Below are 18021 nucleotides of genomic sequence, written 5' to 3' on the forward strand. Positions count from 1 at the left end.
ATCGCCTCGGCTGGATCCATCACATTTCATCAGCGATGCCTCCGCAACATACAATATCATTTTTTCGACAACCATTACTCAGAACCCCAGAGCACCGAGTCAGGCGTAGTACTTATTACCATACGAGACACATTACGTTTTTCTGATATAAAAACGCAAAGATTGTCAGCAACCTGAAACAGTAATAAGGGAAGTGAATTTATCATTTTGTATCTTTATAGGTAATATCTCAGGGATTAGTAAAGTGGATTTCAGCGAGTCTGAGATTGGGAGTTGACTATCGCAAAGACATCAATGCCCCCCGCAGCAAACAGAAGAGTCTGATTGCTTCCCCACAGCTAAGATCTTGGGCCTTCAGTGAAGTGTAGGAATTTTATCTCTTGCCAGGAGTCTGAGCAGGTTACCGGTTCTGAAGACCCTGGCCATATTCTCCAGAAGCTCAGAACTGTTACATTAGCAAGACACCGGTGTGAAAATATCCAGACGTTGTGCGCAAACAATATTCTCACATGCATTCGACATACATATACAGTAGCTGTACTCTAAACGCAGTATATGTACACACATATAAAGAGCTGATTGAAAGTATATGAATCTCACACACACACACACACACACACACACACACACACACAGAAACCGCTTATCCCAAGCAGGGCCACGGCAAACCGGATCCTAACCCAGCAACACAGGGCGTAAGGCTGGAGGGGGAGGGGACACACCCAGGATGGGACGCCACTCCGTCACAGGGCACCCCAAGCAGGACTTGAACCCCAGACCCAACGGAGAGCAGGACCTGGTCAAACCTGCCACACTACTGCGCCCCCCGTGAACCCTATACGGATGGTCGTTATTCCTGTATAAAATGTTAAAATAAACATCAAAATCTTAAAAACTGAATAAATGACTGTGATTTACACCCCTGACTCTACTTCCCTACTCGGTGTAACCAGTTCAACTTGGGCTTCACTTATTTTCACAGCTGCACTACTTGTGTGTTTCTACTACACACACGATTGCCTCTAAAGCACCATATGGAATTGGTCATTACACCCCTATTATGTCACATGAGACACACTGATTCTTGTTAAATAACCGTTTCGTGGTAAAACTAAGGGACACAAGGGCTTCACATACTGTCAAGCTGTACCATCATGCTACCATATACATAGCACCATATAAGGGAAATTATATACTGTATATATTACATATGTGAGGCAGCAGGCTGGTGCAGCAAGTTTCCTCAAAACTCCTGGATTGTGGGTGCAGGTGGGGTTTGAATTACTCTGTTCACAGTTTGCACGTTCTCCCCGTTTATTTGGGTTTGTGCTCCAGTTTCATCCGAGACAGCTATATTAATTGCCGCCACCTTTCCATCACATTAAACCTTGCATGTTGCTGGAGGCTCCCGAAGTTTGACAAGTTCGCTGCAGTGAGCGCAGATGGCGGATTAACGTAGGCCAACTGGGTGCCTTTCTTTTTCGCCCAATCGAACGAACGACATTCTGTACGTCGCTTGCGTGCTGACATAACGAAGGCAACTGTTAATGATACATGGACGCGTAAATGAATCACAGGGCAAATTTCATGCAAATCGAAGGATTACACATCAGTCTCAGCAGGCATAGAAAGTAGGACTGAATATCTTTTCAACGTTGGCTAAAAATACGTTCGGAAGCATCGTTACAATACAAGTGTCCCTTCACCATTTCAAGCGAATTTCTCAAAAGGGTCTAGCCGTCTAAAGTCGGACATCGAAATGTCATTTTAAATGTTACGTTTGTTTATTTATGAAAAGGCCAAAATGTGATGGATACTACTGAAAGGATAATATTTAAGCATTTGTACAAAAGAAAAATTACATTCTCAATAGCTATTCTTCCAAGAAACGCGGTTCAGCGAAGCCGCCTCTAACCGAGCACCTCCTTAGGCCGTCTGCCCAAATTTTTTCGAGCGACAAAATACAGCCTCGTCTTCCAGCAGCCGCGTTAAAGAGGAAGGCGATGATGAGTCACGAGTCGTGTCAGACAGAAAAACAGCCGTCCTACTGCAAACCATTGCAGCTCCTCCTCTTCAGCAGCGCAACCCGTAAGGGTTCATGGCATAATAGAGCGTGTCGTTCATCATAGGTACAGGATACCTCATATTTCTTAAAGGAAATATGGGTCGGGTCATGTGGCAACAACAGAAATAGAAAGGCTAGCATGAGATCTTATTTTTTCAAAATTACCATTCCATTAAAATTTATTGATGGCTTAGGATGCTTTCTCATTCTGTGCAACATGTGACTAATGCAATTTGTCTACTGAATGTCCACTCGTGGCAGGTGGATTACTGAGAAACCATTAGGATAAGAGTCGGGGTGTTTCGTTTTAATAAAGTTCCATTTTGCCATTGAATGATGATTTTCTAGTTTAATTATCATCTACCTCTGTTGATCTAATCAGCAACATCAATATTTAATCAGAGAATGATTTGCATTGTTATTCAATGAAAAATAAAGCTAATGTCAGTCTTTTCACCCTGAAACATGCAGCAGAAGGCAGTGCTGTACTGGAAACAACGCACAGCATCTTCAGCAAATATTCTTTATTCTTCTACCCGTAGCGGATAATGCGGAGGTTTAAAATGTAACAGTGCATTTTTGTTATTGTGCAAACAAGTCACAACCTTTGCAATTTAAAATTATGGATTGCAACCCTCATTATGGGTATGCTGGCATTTAGATAGGCAGATAAATCCTAGACCAGCGACTCACTATGTTTTAGCAGAGAGGCAGGATGGCAGACGAAAAAGGGGTAATTACCCAGATTCAAAATTTTGTTTATTATGATGACCCATAACACCAGTGTTACAGCATTTGGAAAAGTATTAATGTGACATTTCAATTACACTAAAGGCCCTCCTCTCAGTCTGTGCAAAGACAAGGTAGATGAATAAAAAGCTCTCACTTCAATTCTCAGTCTTTGTCATGGAAGTTTTCCTGCACGCTAATGGCACATTTAAATAAATCAGGGCAGCCTGCTCGAAATAAAAAGGCAACACATAATTCATTTAATCAAGACAGAATATTAACAAATGCTTGGACGATAATATCGAGATGTGGATTTCTTAAATACACAAAACCGTTTACTATCACTACCATAATCAGTTACGACCGTATACCTCTTTTAAGGGCATTTTTGTTCCATCTCATTTCCATCAAATGTACTGAAACTCTTCAAGACAAATTTTTTTTTTTTTTTTTTGAAAAAAGAAGAGACGGCAATCACTGGTTGTATTTTTCCCCCCATAAAGCCCCAAGCAAAGTGTTGTGCTTTATTCAGCCACCACAATATAAGTGTTGCAATAATAAGCTATAGATCAACCAGCTGTGCTGCTATATCCACAGCTGATGACCAAAGGGCCATCAGTCATCTGACGTAACAGCTAAGCTGCTGTTCACTTCAATACTGCATGAGCATTGTGGAGTGCTGTGATTTTCACAAGCTTCCTTTGTGCTCCTCGGTGATGCCGAAGCACATTCTAACGTCGCGCTTTAACTCCAGTTTATACTTTCTCTCTGCAGCAAAGCTGGCACGCTGCCATCAAAACATTCGACGAAGAATAAAAGGGCCCCCGAAGGTGCGCCGAATGCAGCGGCGAGGTGGAGGAGGAGTTGAGGGTTCGAGGGAGCTCAGAAGCAGGAGTTCCAGCGCAGCCGAAGCAGGAGAAATCCCAGTCCCGTGCGCCCACAGACGGCCCTTCCAGCAGAAGGCCATGTGTTCTGGAGTCCCTTCGCCAGAGGCGCTGGCTGTGTACAGAGCTGGTTTAACTGACACTTAAGCGGAGCCGCCGAGGACGGCGGAAAGGGCCAATTAGCAGGCAACTTGGGGTGAGAGCAGCAGAAGGGTGGCAGAGAGCCAGGACGCAGACGGTTTGCACAGCCTTCTGGTAATTCCTTTACGACATGCAAAAATCTCTGCACGTGGCTTTGTCTCTTTTTTTTTGGGGGGAGAAAAAAAAAAAAAAAAAAAAAAAAAAAAACCCCATCCTATTCCTCACAGCCATTGCTATAGCTGAATAACATTTGCTCTGGATCACTACGAGTAACACACAAAAAAAATGGACATTTTAAGTCTCCTTTTAAGCCTAGTCCCTGCCATGCTCTTTATTTTATATACTGCCAAAGCAGCGAAAGTCGTTTTCATCCCATGATAATGATGATCACTTGAGCAAGCTCAGTTCTTATTATTGTTTAGCCGTCTTCTCCCCCCATTATGCTTTTACCGCCTGCAGCTCTTGCCAGCGCTCATGTTGCTGAAAATAGAGATGCCAAGTGTACATTTTACAGCTTTCTTTCTTTAATTCTATTGCAACATCTGTACATCTGCACGTCACACTAATATATAGGAGCGCTTCCTCCGCTTAAATGTCAGACACTGAAAGCCACTGCGAGAAATGAATACAAGTCTGAATTGGGTTCTGAATTATTATTATGGGTGACATGTTTTTTGGCATTTGAACTAAACAGATTTGCAGTGAATGGAGGGGGTACTCCACCGAAGAGTGGAGGAGGGCAGCAGCGACAGCAGGATGGGGAAGAGATTGTATCAAATGGGCAGCAGCTATAGCGTTATTGCAGAGCAGCGCCTATTTAAAGCAGAGTTCGCGGCGACTGACGCGTCCCCTCAAATCTGCCAATTATTCGGACATCCGACAGATACCGCAAAAGGATCGGCTGTTCGGCTCACGGTTGCAGCGAGGCTACAAACCGGCAGATGGGACGAGATCCCGCAGGTGTGTCGAAAACCGTACGCCGCGCGCACGGCGAGGCGGCACAGGTGCGCCGAAATCACGGCACCCAGGGGCGAGCTGCGCAGGTGCAGTAACGACAGGCGAGATAAGAGCGTGCAAAAAGAGTCGAGCGCGGACTGCTGAGAAAAACAGCGTGCGTGCGTGGCGCCAAGCTAACATATGCCATGAAACTGCACGAGGGAAGCGAAGAGACGTGATGAGGCTATACGGTATACGTGGTAAACGTATACAGCCTGTACGCAAACACCCACCCCAGCAGGCACTTTGTAAGGAGACATGAGTAGGCTGCACCGTGCACGCGCCAACAGGCCGTCTAACAGCTTGGTGCCAAGTGGCTTGTTTATCAGCCGAGAGGCCGCGCGGTAAATTCCCGACAAGCTCGATAATGAGCCATTAACGCCGACCGTGAATATATATTGCCTCCCGCAACGTGCACGAAAGAGCAGGATTCACCGGAGAGGCTAAAACGGACGGCGGCTGCATACCGATGGCGGAGACGTCCCCTGCGTGCGCTTCCTCGAGGACGGAAATTAGACGGGAGTTTTGCAAGGCCTGCTCAACGCATTCAATAAGCCTCTGCAGGTAAGCAGTAGCGCCTCGCCACACGGCCTGGGTACAGTACAAGAGACCTTACCAGACATTTTGCAATTCCTACACAAAACTCCCCGCAGGACAGAGTATCCATTACCGGTGAGCAAACAATAATCAAGCAATCAAACGTCTCCTTTTGGGTGAACCGCGCCGTTCGCTTCCGATTATCGCGCAATGAATAAGCCTCTCCTCCAGCACCGGGGCCCCCATCTCTCCCCCCTCTCTGCATAAGCATTAGTTTCATGCCGGTTTTATATCTGTCCCTCTCCCATGAGTCATTGTGATTACGGAAATAATATCACTTCCATCCTCTGAAAAAAATACTAAGAAATGCTGGGTTTTGCGTTCGTAATCACCGCTTTTCTGGCAGCTTTTGCCATCTCGTTGATTGTCCAGACGGAGGCCCCGCGCCGAGGAACGCTCGGAAACTTCATTAATATCGGTCGAACGCCGAGGTGACGGAGGAGGACGGCCGCGTGACAACTCCCTCATCATTTGTGCGGGTAAGGTCCCCCCACCGCCGTCTCGCAATCCAATTTCGCTCGAAAGTCGACGCAATTTCGGCCCGGCGAACGCCGCGGTAATGGACCGCGAGCGGGATGCCGTCGCCTCTGCAGAAACAAGGTGAAGTCCACGAGAAGTAAGAAAAAAAAAGACACACATTATGGACGCAATCACAACAGGGACCGGGGGTGGTGTTGATTGAGCGGAAGCATCACGAGACGCAGCTACTCCCCCTCCTACACGCTCCGTCTTTCCCGCGTTTTCGTCAACGCAAAGAGGAATTCGGATTAGGTTTGCATTTCTGGCGCGGTTCCACCAAGGCCGCTCGGCTCTCAAGCCGTGCCGCTTTCTCACAGAAGGTCCAAGCAGCTGATGCAACGAGCGCTGCCACCGCTGCCGTCGCAGAGGTGGCCTGACCGCGCAGCACGGGAAGCACCGCCCTCCTCGAACGCACGAGCGCGGGGGCGTGCGCGTTGCCGTAGGCTCGTCCGCGTTGCCGTAGGCTCGTCCGCGGCCTCGACGAATCGCGCTCGTTCGGGGTCGGCGCCGTGTCCGAGCAGCCATCCCAGGGATGCACCCGCGGAAGACGACAGCTGAAACGCCTACGCAGCAGTAGGATAAAGAGGATGAACACAACCAGAATCTAAATCCCTGTGCGTGAGGGAGACCGAGACCGCAACTCAATAACGGCATAAATCCGAGCTGCCAGACACTGTCAAAATGTTCATTGCGAATGTCAGGCAGCATACACAGATTCCAACTATGGAATGCAATTCGGTCAAAATATCAGAAACAAAGAGTGGAATTTGGATGAACTCTCCAGAAACTATTCCTTCCCCCCCCCTTTGAAAGAGACCAGCATATTCATCAGCACTCTATTCGATGCCGATTATTTTGATACTTTCCAATTCACATGCGAAACAAATATGCAAAACATAATTTTGACACCAGTCTTCGTATGATGAACCCTCATATTCTGTCAACATATGAGCAACTGTGCACTTACAGTAATCTACTGTATTCCACACAACACCTTTTCTTGAAGCAAACCCACCTATATAGTTGAAAACCATATGGAAATATGGATATTTGCAGGCTGATAAGGATTTGTATTCATCTGGTTGCTAGGCAACCAAATCCCTGTTGAGACTCAGTGCCCCTATTATTGTTTATGACAGTTTAACTGTTACAGGGAGCCTCAGTTGGTGGGTTCTTCCAACATCTTTGTAAATATAAAAGAAAAGAAAAAAAAAAAAAAGAAAGAAAAAAAGGCGGCAGGGAGGAAGGGACCCGAAACCTTCTTCTGTAAGGCATGCAAACCGAAATTACAAACCACAATTACGGGAGGAATGTACTGCAATTAAAGTCATTTTTCCCCAGTTTATTATTCTTTCCATTGATACATTTCTGACTTAAAGCAACTGCAGGATTAAATTCATTTTAAAAACACTGCATGAGCGACACGTCCCGAAAAATGCAAAGCTTGCACTGCAGTCCATTCTAACCAAAATATTATCCAGGGCCTGCTTAAAGGAAGCCGTTGCTATGCTTTTTCGGCACGCTTAGTAAATTCATAGTGACATTAACGTGCAATTTCAACCTCTTTGAAAATAGCTTACAGAAACGAACACCGCAGAAGACGTTCCAAGCGTGACATAGTGAAAGCCCACGTTTATGAACATACAAATCGGCATCTTTTGTTTTTATCTTATTAGCACTTAAAATACATGCGTTAAGGCCAACGGTCGTCGGATCGCATTGCAGGGCAGAGACATCGGAATTTTTTCCCTAGTTGTTTCAGGGGCCGATCACCAGATTATAGCCTTTGTGAGAGACAGAGCATTTATTCGAGCGGTTCTTCCCAACTATGTCGATATCAATGTGATGCTGTTATTAATTGCCTGCTGCAGTATTGATTCCACAATTTTCCAGATTCACTCAGGGGTAATTTCCACAATAACTCCTCTCTCCTCAGTCATAACCCAGCTTATCGAGCGTGCACTTCTCTCACGTTGCAACACCAAAACGCACTTTCAGAAGTCGAGATACATCGAACTTTCTGGAATCTCATTCACCAAAGCTCTGTTATTCCCCCAGCGCAGTTTGCCATTGCTGATTATAGGCCAGCAGGTAGTGTAGCGGTTAGAGCTGTGGCCTCGCAATTTGAAAGTTTTGGGCTGGAATATTACTCCTATTGTAGTGGCTTCAGCAAAGTACTGCACTACTCCACTAAAAATACCCAAACGTATATCTAGGTAAACTAAGTAGCTTAGTGTACAAATATTGTAAGCAACTTGGACAAAAGCATCAACTAAATAAGGAATAATAAAATTTAAAACCTCACCATGCTTCAGGCAGCGGTTTGTGTAGTGGTGAGGGATATACATTGGCAAACTGAAGGTTTTTGGCTCAAATCCTGCACCTGCTGTTGTACCCAGAGTTGATGCAGTAAGGATACCATACCTTGTAAATCGACATGTCACTGCAGAGTTGCTCATCCAACATCTATGTCTCCCTGGACAAAGAGACAAACCTTAATATTTTATTATTAGGAAAAAATGCTGATGGGATGTTTATATAATTATAAAATGCTGATTTGCAAAAGGAGAATCCAAAAGGTGCATTTGAGGTTTTGCTTATCCATTCCTTAGCTCTCACTTCCAAGGATTTGCTCCAGAAAGAAAATAATGGAAAAGCATCCTGCGACTTGACTTAAGACCACGGGCAGGCAAGCACTTTGGACGCACGTGGTGTGCAAACACAGTATAGGTACCAGCCTTAAACATCATTTAACTACAAGTAGAGCGTCATTGTTTTACACTTGTACGCCCAACACACTCGGCAAAGAGAGTCAATCAATAAGGTGACTCTGCTGAGGCTGCAATGGCACTGAATCACCGCTTCACTGCTCATTAATCTGAACTGTAAATACACCTCGGTGGGTTTCGGCCACCCCCGTACAGCCGAACACATGCAACAAAAACAGCGACTTGCTTGAGTAGCTCGTGGGTCTCCAATTATATTGGCCAAATCGGAGAGCAGACAGGGCAGATCCATAGTAAGCCGTTGAGCCGAAGATTGACTAACAACACACAAAGAGTTATTTTACACCTCTGCTGCTTGTTATTGGCCTGTGGAAATCACAGAACATGCTGTAACATGTCAAAGACTTGAAATGCATGTAATTTGGATGTGCATTTTATAACCATCACACCTACTGGGGGCAGGTGTACAAGAACAAAAGACCCCACTTCATGCACCATGAAGTGCTAATCAGTAACTTTAATGTGTCAACGCAATTACGTTCTAATAAAATGAATTGGGGGGAAAAATTACAAGCAACGCAATGTTCACGTACAGCGTATTGCAGACTCAACAGGACACAGAAAAACACAATGTGAAAATAATGGAAAGCAAAACAATTACCCAATTAGCCAATAACAGTCAACTCCTAATTAGATGCACAGCCAGCGCTATTGAATGAATGTGTTTTCTAATACAGCCTTGGGAGACGGATTCCAGTGTGACCCCATGCAGTTTATGGGGATTCATTGTATATTTCTGAATTTACTCTTTTTCTGAAAAGTTACGCATCCACATCAAGTTTATATAATTTATCGTCCTCCAGTGTCTTAGGTTGCATAAAACAGGGCTACTTTCATTCCTTTCCCTAGGTTCCAGAGCTGTATTTTCGTTTCAGCTGATCACTTCGTGCCCGAGAGCACCAGAAAAGGTGTACTGTTAAGGTGAATTCCATTCGCTGCGGGGAATACATCACTAAACACCATCCCACCCCCCGATTACATATAAAACCCTCTCTCTCTCTCGCCCACTAAAACAGGCCGTCTGTAAAGCTCGCATCTCTGTCCAGCTGCTGTGGAACCCAAACTAAGATTAGGTTATTTGTCTTACTTTCCATGGAATGACAGAGCTTCTCGTCAACCAGCTAGAGCAAAGGCCTGGCCAGCTGAATAAAAGCCAATTCATCTGATCCGCTTTAGACCACGAGCACAGCCGGGAAAGCTGAGCCCGAAGATCAGCGACTTTCATTCTTCTCACTGAATTTAGATCGGGGGGTTGAGGGTTCAAAGCCAGTACCAGCTCTGCCCATACACAGTGTGCGTGCTCAACCCTTGTTTGCTTAGCCTGTCCGCCGGGTGCTTTGGTTTCTTCCCACAATCAAAAGAGATGCTGTTCGGCTAAACCGGTGACTCTAAATTGTTCTCAGATGGGGAGTATGTGAGTGAAGGAGTTTGTGTGTGTGTGTGTGTGTGTGTGTGTGTGTGTGTGTGTGTGTGTGTGTGTGTGTGTGTAAAATGGCTCTGCACTGACATGGTATGCAAGGTACAACATACCACCGAGAGCAGTTTCTGGTGATGACTGCATTCTAAGAAGATCCTACATCCTACAGCTTTCACCTTGTGACACCTTCCACGGAGCAACCTATGCACCCTTCCTTCAAGGGAAAAACAATGCTGTACTGAGCTCAGAAACACTCTGTACTCTGCTGATCTCGAAAAGCTGCTTGGAAATCTTCTACACTGATGTTATTTCAAATGCTGATCTGTTCATAACTTCAGATGTTCCATGAATTGCTGGATAAAAACTACAGACAATAGAAATTGCTCCTCATTCTTTACAACAACTAACAAGCTGCAGAGCAGCACTTGTCGGGTTATCAACAGAGGTCTGAGCTGGATATTATAGGAGGAGGGAATGGCTTTTTTGTTTGGCCTTAGAAGCCCGAGAGGATTACAGAGTCGCGCGATGGCAGGAAAGAGCTAAAGGTCAAGAGGAGCGAGTGGCGAGAACTCCTCTCCACAGGAGATCATTGTCGTTGAGCCGAAGCACCAGCGGTCCTCAACCCACCAGAAGGGCACGGCTGACACTGACCATCAGTGCCAATGACCTAAAGGACTGCAGGGCGTTCGGCAGCTCCATAAATGTTTAATGCAGTTAGGTATGTCCACAAAATGTGCTTTTCTCCTCCAAAGTGTTTGCTGAGTTTCTGCTGCCCTCAGTGCAGAGCTGAAGACGTACGTTTGCCCTCATACTCGGCCATCCCCGGTTACTGAGCAAGAAATTCAGAAACGCATTTATCAATATTACATTTAGAGCTGTAATTTTCAGTTGCATAATGTGTCTGATGACTTATGACAACTTTTTTCACCCTACATTGAGTTCCAGGAGGAGTGTGCCAGTCTGTCCGTGTTGATTAGATTTATGCACAATTTAGCAGTAATGCACTAAAAATGAAAACTGCCAACTTGCTTGCCTCTTATTTGTATTCATAATGTATTTTTGCATCTTGGAACCTAACTGTAACAGTATTACTACAGACCTGTCACAGTGAGGGTGCAACGTTGCTATTCGGGTTGCTGGGCCAACAGTCATTGTCTTAATGTGAAGCGTAAATCGGATTTCTCAGACCTACCTTCCATAACGTACACCAGCGAGCCCACATCGCCTTCCTTGATAATGCAGCTTTCTTTGTCATATTCAACTGGATACATGCAGTCCACTATTTCTTGGATTTGAGACATCTCCAGGTTCTTCATGAAGTCATTGTCCAGAATAGCTTCCTTGATCAAGTCCTTAGACCTGAAGAGAAAAAAGAAAAAAAAAAATAATAATTTAATGACTGGTTTTCCTAAACTTGTTTCAGTAAGTATGCCATTGTACTCCTCTTTATACAAGAATATAATTAATCCTAATACAGTAGGAGAGTGAGATTTCATATATATTTAAAGAAGCCAAGACAGATAAATGAAGACCCTGCTTAATGCATTACTTATTCCTTCAAAGAATGCCCCAGGAGAGACCCGAAAGGAAGAAAGCCCTGCAACTCAAACTTCACCCCGAAGTAAATGGACACATCACTGCACTGCTTCTCTGATATTCTGAACTAGAATATATCTGGAGGCAAGCCATTTGTAATCGAAGGGAACTGCAATAAGATAAGGATTTTCCCTCCCGAAACCCACCACCCGTTTATCGGCCCTCTCCGTTACCAGGAGCAGCCGGAGAGAGGCCCCAGCGGCTCTCTGGAAAGATCAACGAGAAGTTCAGCTTGACATTAGCGCAGTTGTCCTTACTCAACAGAACGTAAAAGCAAGCGCTTGAGCGGTTGAAGGGGTGACATAACGGATACGTTCAACATTAAAAAACAACGCTGTCTGAGACCAGGTGGTGTCGCACAGGAACATCTGCCGCACTCAGAGAACTGGGCTGCAGGGAATAGGGAAGGCTGATGACACCAACATGGAGCATTAGCTCGGCTCCACCAGGCCCATCGGTTCACGTGAGCGATGACACGGGGCATGTCAACGTGCCTTTCGAGGTCAACGGCGACACCGCGTTCTGCTGGGCTGATGAACATCGCTGCGTGTTAACGCTGTACCCTTAACTATTCCCTCTTGGGGCCCAAAGAACATAGAAGTACTTGGTTTTAGGACCGAGTTCTGAGGTTGACTTTACAATAACCAATTCTGCATTTTACAAGACCCTGGGAGGAAAGCCAACTCAAGAAGTGATTTTAAGAGATGGGATGAAGGAGGAATTCCTGGCTCTGCAAGTTAAGTACAATCAACAAACCATGAAATTTTTTACAACAGTATTTTTTTACATTTTGCTGCATTTTTGCACTAATTATGAGTCATTATACTGGATGTAAGAGTATATAGTCAATATACTGTTCTGTTATAGTAGAACAGAAGTGGACATTTTATTCCATTTTTATTACGCACATCGGTGAACTGGCAAGAGATCCAAGGCACACCTTTGGGTAAATGCGAGAGAAACATATGCAAGAAGGTATAGAATTTAACTGCTTTTCTACATAATACATTCCTTTAGAGTGAAGAGCAGCATTGTACTTTAGTGGCACATATGCAAAGCCTTTCTGAAGAATGTCATCAAGTTTCAAAGCAAGACTCATCTAGGGATATTTAGAATTTTGGGGGGGTAATAATGATCAGGTAAAACCAGAAAAAGGTATGACATACACTAGGAAACAAGATCACTTCTGTAAAATGTGTTCTATGAACAGTCACTTCTAACCTTAATCACCAGCAGAAGAATCTGAGCAGTATTATTCCTTCAGACCATTTCTAAAACAGAAAATATATCTCAATCCATTTTGATTATACGATTATGCCAGACTATTCTTTTAACCTCTGTGTCACAACCTAGACAAATAAATAGTATTTGAGAAGAACTTCCAACAACGAACAACTTTCATATTTATTTTGAAATATTTAATTCCTTTAACCAAACGACCCACTTTATGATGATAAGAGATTACTTAGGGAAAAGCCATTTCCCAAAAAAAAGAATAAATAAAAATAATCTATTAGCTGGTTCTGTAGTCCATCTCCTCATACAAGCTTTGGCAAATCCTACGCGCCCTTCAGCTCTGGGAAGCCTCACAGCAGAACGTGCACAAGTCAAGGTACAAAAGTGGCAGCCGAAGACATCTCAAGGGCATTCCATGCGACTCGCGTTAATGCGGCTCACCGGCGCAGTCTTCGAATCTAAGGGCGGTTGATGAAAATGTTCTTTCGATACAATCGGCTGCCCACGGCCAAAGCGCACGGCCTGCCGTACAACGTACGATGTCGCAGCCGCCTCGGCTCACCTTGCTGCCGCTACAGTTGTCTATGTGTGAAAAAGGCTGCAGGTGCAACCAATATGATGCGTGCAAAGAGAACAAAACCCCTAATAAATGAGAAATTTAATCAGGTCACAGCAGCAATTTAAGACAAGGGCAGTTTACCGATTTGAAACCCAGTACAACAGACACTCAGATGATGCCGACTGGGGGAAATCTGGGGGACTAATGATTATACAATCTGCTTGCTTCCAACAGGCATATTACAATTTGTACAAATAGTTAGCAGGCTTATAAACAACAATAAAAGCAGTCAGATGGCCAAGTAACCATTTAAAAAAAAATAAATAAATTGTATATATATTTATTCCTTTGCTGCTTAGCTGTTGGGGGTATGACAATTTAGCCATGAGCATCTAAATACTTTTTTTTAAAATATAGCCAATTTAGCTATTTTTCTTAACCTTTCTTTTTTTTTTTTAAGAGCATATTTTAAAAAAAAAAAAAAGAAAAGTTAAGGACTTCAGACCCCCTGGTAACATCAAAAATTTCAGGTCTCCTTTCTTCCCGTCTACAAAAAGAAAAACAGAGAGAGAAATAAAGAATGGACAGAGAGCTGGATGTCACAGAGCTCCGACAAGGTTTACTACGAAAGGCTCTCATTCCTTTGAGGATGTAGCATCCCCAAATTATGAATGGCCACCCAACCGCATTTTCAGAAATTGTGAGGGTACCCTTCACATTTAAGGTACCAAATATCATTTTGATCACATGTATGATCAGAAACACTGTAAAGTCATACTATCCCTTCAAATATTGAGTGTAGAGGTGCGTTGCGTTTTAAATCTGTTTAAAGGTTTACCGTTGTCTTCCTCGACCAAATCATCCCAAAGTCAAGGTGCTTATTTCGACAGAGCTCACACCACGGGAAGGACAAAATGCTGGACAACATGGATTAGTGACATCTATCGGGGACATGAAGAAGAGGGTCCCTATCCTACAAACACACATACCTCAATGGCAGGTGTCCATCCATCTATTACTATCTAGACCCAACACATCCCTCCTTCACTATTCACTCAATCCGAGAATGAGATTCGGAGCTCCTGGGATGAAAATCCATAAATACAAACTCACACAGGGCGTGATCGTCATTACGATAAAAGTCGCGGGAATGATAACACGTGCGGGAGACAGAACGGGATTTGTCTGCCTCCTTAATGACACTGCAAAGGCTCCGTGTGATGGAAAGCTCAGCAGGAATTTAATTTTTACGATGATCTCCTCAAGGGTTCGCCGATGCTATTGTCTGGAAAAGAGATCGCACGCCTCTCCTGCGAGATCTGTGCCAAAACAGACACAGCAGGCACCGCGTGGCTAGAAAATATTTGGTAAAGGTGTTCGAATAAACAGCCACTCAAAATGATAGAATGCATCCTGTCAGGGCAGAGACATGACTCACAGAGTTGAGAAAATATCCATTAGAAGATGGACATCCCTGCCATGTAGGACTGAGCCACGGCATTCCATCGCACCAGAAAAGTGATGTTTACATCGCCATGGCAACAAAAGCACAGCGAAGACAAGCAAAACAAGCCCGGCACGGATGAGCACCATCGTCCTGGGCTCCGGCAATGAATTCAGCATAACAACGGCAAGCCTTATGAGCACCTGAGGAGGTCACGAGTAGGAGTGGACCAAAGCGATCAATCCTTCATCACAAATGCAGGTTAGAGGAGGAGAGAAATTGATTAAAACAAATCGCCACTGAAGAAGAAAAACTGAACACCTTTCATGAAAATCTATACAGGCCAAAGGGCTCTTCACCACCACAACCACCACATGTGAACAGCAACAACCAGGCTGTTCTGAGATACAGAAAACTTGTTTACAAGAAGTCATTTGAAGGAACTGAGCAGAAATGAAGCATAAATTGACCCCTTTCATCAGCTGAAAATTAATCGCTGGCTGCACAGTTAAAGCAGGAGCGGAGGGGCAGCCTGGCAGCCCTTTCTGAGGAATGCTGATGTGGTGTTCGTCCAGATGGAGCGCGATGTTGTGCTCCATGTTCCAGCAACATCTGACAGATTTCCATGTTCCACGGGAGCGACTAACTCCAGGCTGTGTTTACGATAAGACATCCGGCTCTGCCTGCAAGAGTCGCTTCACGACGTCCCTTACAGCCCCGCTTTCCCCAAATCGAGTCCCCTCCAAGCGTCCATTCTTCTACGAAAGAAGATTTGTGCCCGTCAAGGCTGAGCCATAAACACAGACAGATTCCCTTAAATGGAAAAACCTTTAGGAAGGGGCTCGATGGACACAGTCCAGGCAGACTTTACTGAAAAGCAGCCCGCAGTCATCAGTGAGCTCGACCGCACACTTTGAGACAGTAAGCGATGTAAACACGGTACAATCAAACTGTCAGCGAGGCAGATATCGTGAAATATCAATAACCAATAGAGCACGAAAAAGCCGAAGGAGAACCACAGGGACCGCCGTCGCTTCGTGAACGTTTTTTTTTCCCAGCTGTCCGACCGAGCGAGAATGAGAAGAAAATGAGCCGGTAGTGAACAAAGTGACTTTCCGGAATTTTCTTGCACAGAAGAACCTCTTGCTGGAAAAATAAACACGTCTGGCCAGACCTGACCGAGTTCTGCCCCACTTTGAGGGCGATTTAAGAACGTGGCGGTGCACAAGTATGCGTGACCGCTTGCCAACCACGCGAGCGGCGTTTCGGACATAAGCGCAGGTTGCGGACACGTATGCATCTTGCTGTATTTGTGCAGAAACTTCTGGAAGCTCTGACAGCTTCCTCGGAGGAAAAAAAATATTTAGATTCATAAAAAAAGGAGCAGCGCATTGATGAATCAACATTATGCTTTTAGTCATACGAAATTCCAATCGAGAGCCAAATGTTTACCCAACTCCTGACGTGCGCTACTAATGAATCCCAAATCGAGGAGCCGACTACTAAGCCTGCGGTGCGTAAGAGCTCACGATGTGCTGTGCTGTCAGGCCGTAAGAACATAAGCACCGTAGGCCTTTATGAAAGATCACATCAGCCCACTGAAGAGAACTCGCCTAACACTGGGAAAGTTGAGAATAAATATATTTTTGCACGTAATATTCGATCACCACTGAGCTTTTCTGACTATTTCCTGTCTGTTACCTGCAGCTGGTAAAGAAACAAATAAGATGAAAAACTGGTTGGTCGATGGATCAAAGACACACACAACCTGAAATCGCTTGTCCCATATGGGGTCGCGGGGAGCCGGAGCCTAACCCAGCAACACAGGGCGAAAGGGGAGGGGGACGCACCCGGGACGAGATGCCAGTCCGTCGCAAGGCACCCCAAGTGGGACTCGAACCCCAGACCCACCGAAGAGCAGGACCCGGTCCAACCCACTGCGCCATCACGCCCCCATTGGATGAAAAACATTTTAGAAATTTTACTTGCATTCCTTTCAGCAGGGACAGGGCATTCGGCCCAGCAGTTTTATTATACCATCTGCACTCTTAAGACTACATTGTATCGCCAGACAACAGCACTGAGCTTTACCGTCCTTCAGTAGAAAATATCATCATCGTCATCCTTGGACAGTGAAAATATCCTGACTTCATGAGGTATCAGGGCTTGTCATGAAGGACAGTTTGTGAGTGGAAGAGCAATGAATCAAACAGGGTCCTCCTTCACCGTCCAAGCTTTGTTTCTTATCGGCTCAAACGCGACCCTCTTATCTGGCCTCACAGCACTGCGCGGGGGGTTTATATTTAGGTTATGTAAATGTTTTTAATCAAACCTCTGCCTGAGGAGGGAAAACAGGCAATGTCGAAAGTGCAGACGACACATAAATTACTCTTGCGATGTCATTGTCCTCTTGCCTTGTGGTACACTTTGTCGTTTTACCGTATTTTAAAGTTTAGTGACCAGCTTCTCATTGATGTTTTTTTTTTTTTTTGCTTCTTACAGACACTTTTCCCCAAAGCAATTTCCAATGAACACTGTAGCGTTATCAGTCCACACACCTTATTCACCGCGGTGACTTACACTACACTGGGTCACTCATCCATACATCAGTGGAACACACTGTCTCACACACACTATGGTGAACCCGAACAACATATCTTGGGAGTGTGGGAGGAAACAAGAGCACCCAGCAAACAGACTGAGCAGGAGATCGAACCCACATCCTCTCACACCACCCAGGTACTACTATGAGATGCCAGTGCTACTCGCTGTAGTGCTGGTTATATAAACAGGTAAATCACTGAAGGTTGGGGGGTATCAGTTAAATGCATAAATGATGAGAACGGAAACAATATTGAAGACTTGTTGGCAAAGTTTGATCAATAAGGCTGAACAGCACTTAGATTGTGCAGCTTTTTGAACAGGACAGGCAGGAGCAACAAGTGGGGGAAGGAGCTGAGGACCACCAATCGATCACTGCTGGGGGGGGGCGTGAGTCACAGCACCGACTGCCAGCTCATCCAGTAAATAATTATCACCACATACACACCGG

At 44.9% G+C, this 18021-nt stretch overlaps 1 protein-coding gene across 2 annotated transcripts in view; it reads right to left on the bottom strand.

Moving 5' to 3' along the window:
- prkg1 (protein kinase cGMP-dependent 1) overlaps positions 1 to 18021 on the bottom strand; it is a 108330-nt gene that overhangs the window by 80345 nt on the left and 9964 nt on the right. For both annotated transcript variants that reach the window (XM_018761197.2, XM_018761196.2), the window contains exon 2: positions 11327 to 11493. In XM_018761197.2, coding sequence (XP_018616713.1) covers positions 11327 to 11493 — 167 coding nt within the window. The remainder of the gene's footprint in view (positions 1 to 11326; positions 11494 to 18021) is intronic.

Source organism: Scleropages formosus, chromosome 24 (assembly GCF_900964775.1).
Source record: "Scleropages formosus chromosome 24, fSclFor1.1, whole genome shotgun sequence".
Classification (NCBI taxonomy): domain Eukaryota; kingdom Metazoa; phylum Chordata; class Actinopteri; order Osteoglossiformes; family Osteoglossidae; genus Scleropages; species Scleropages formosus.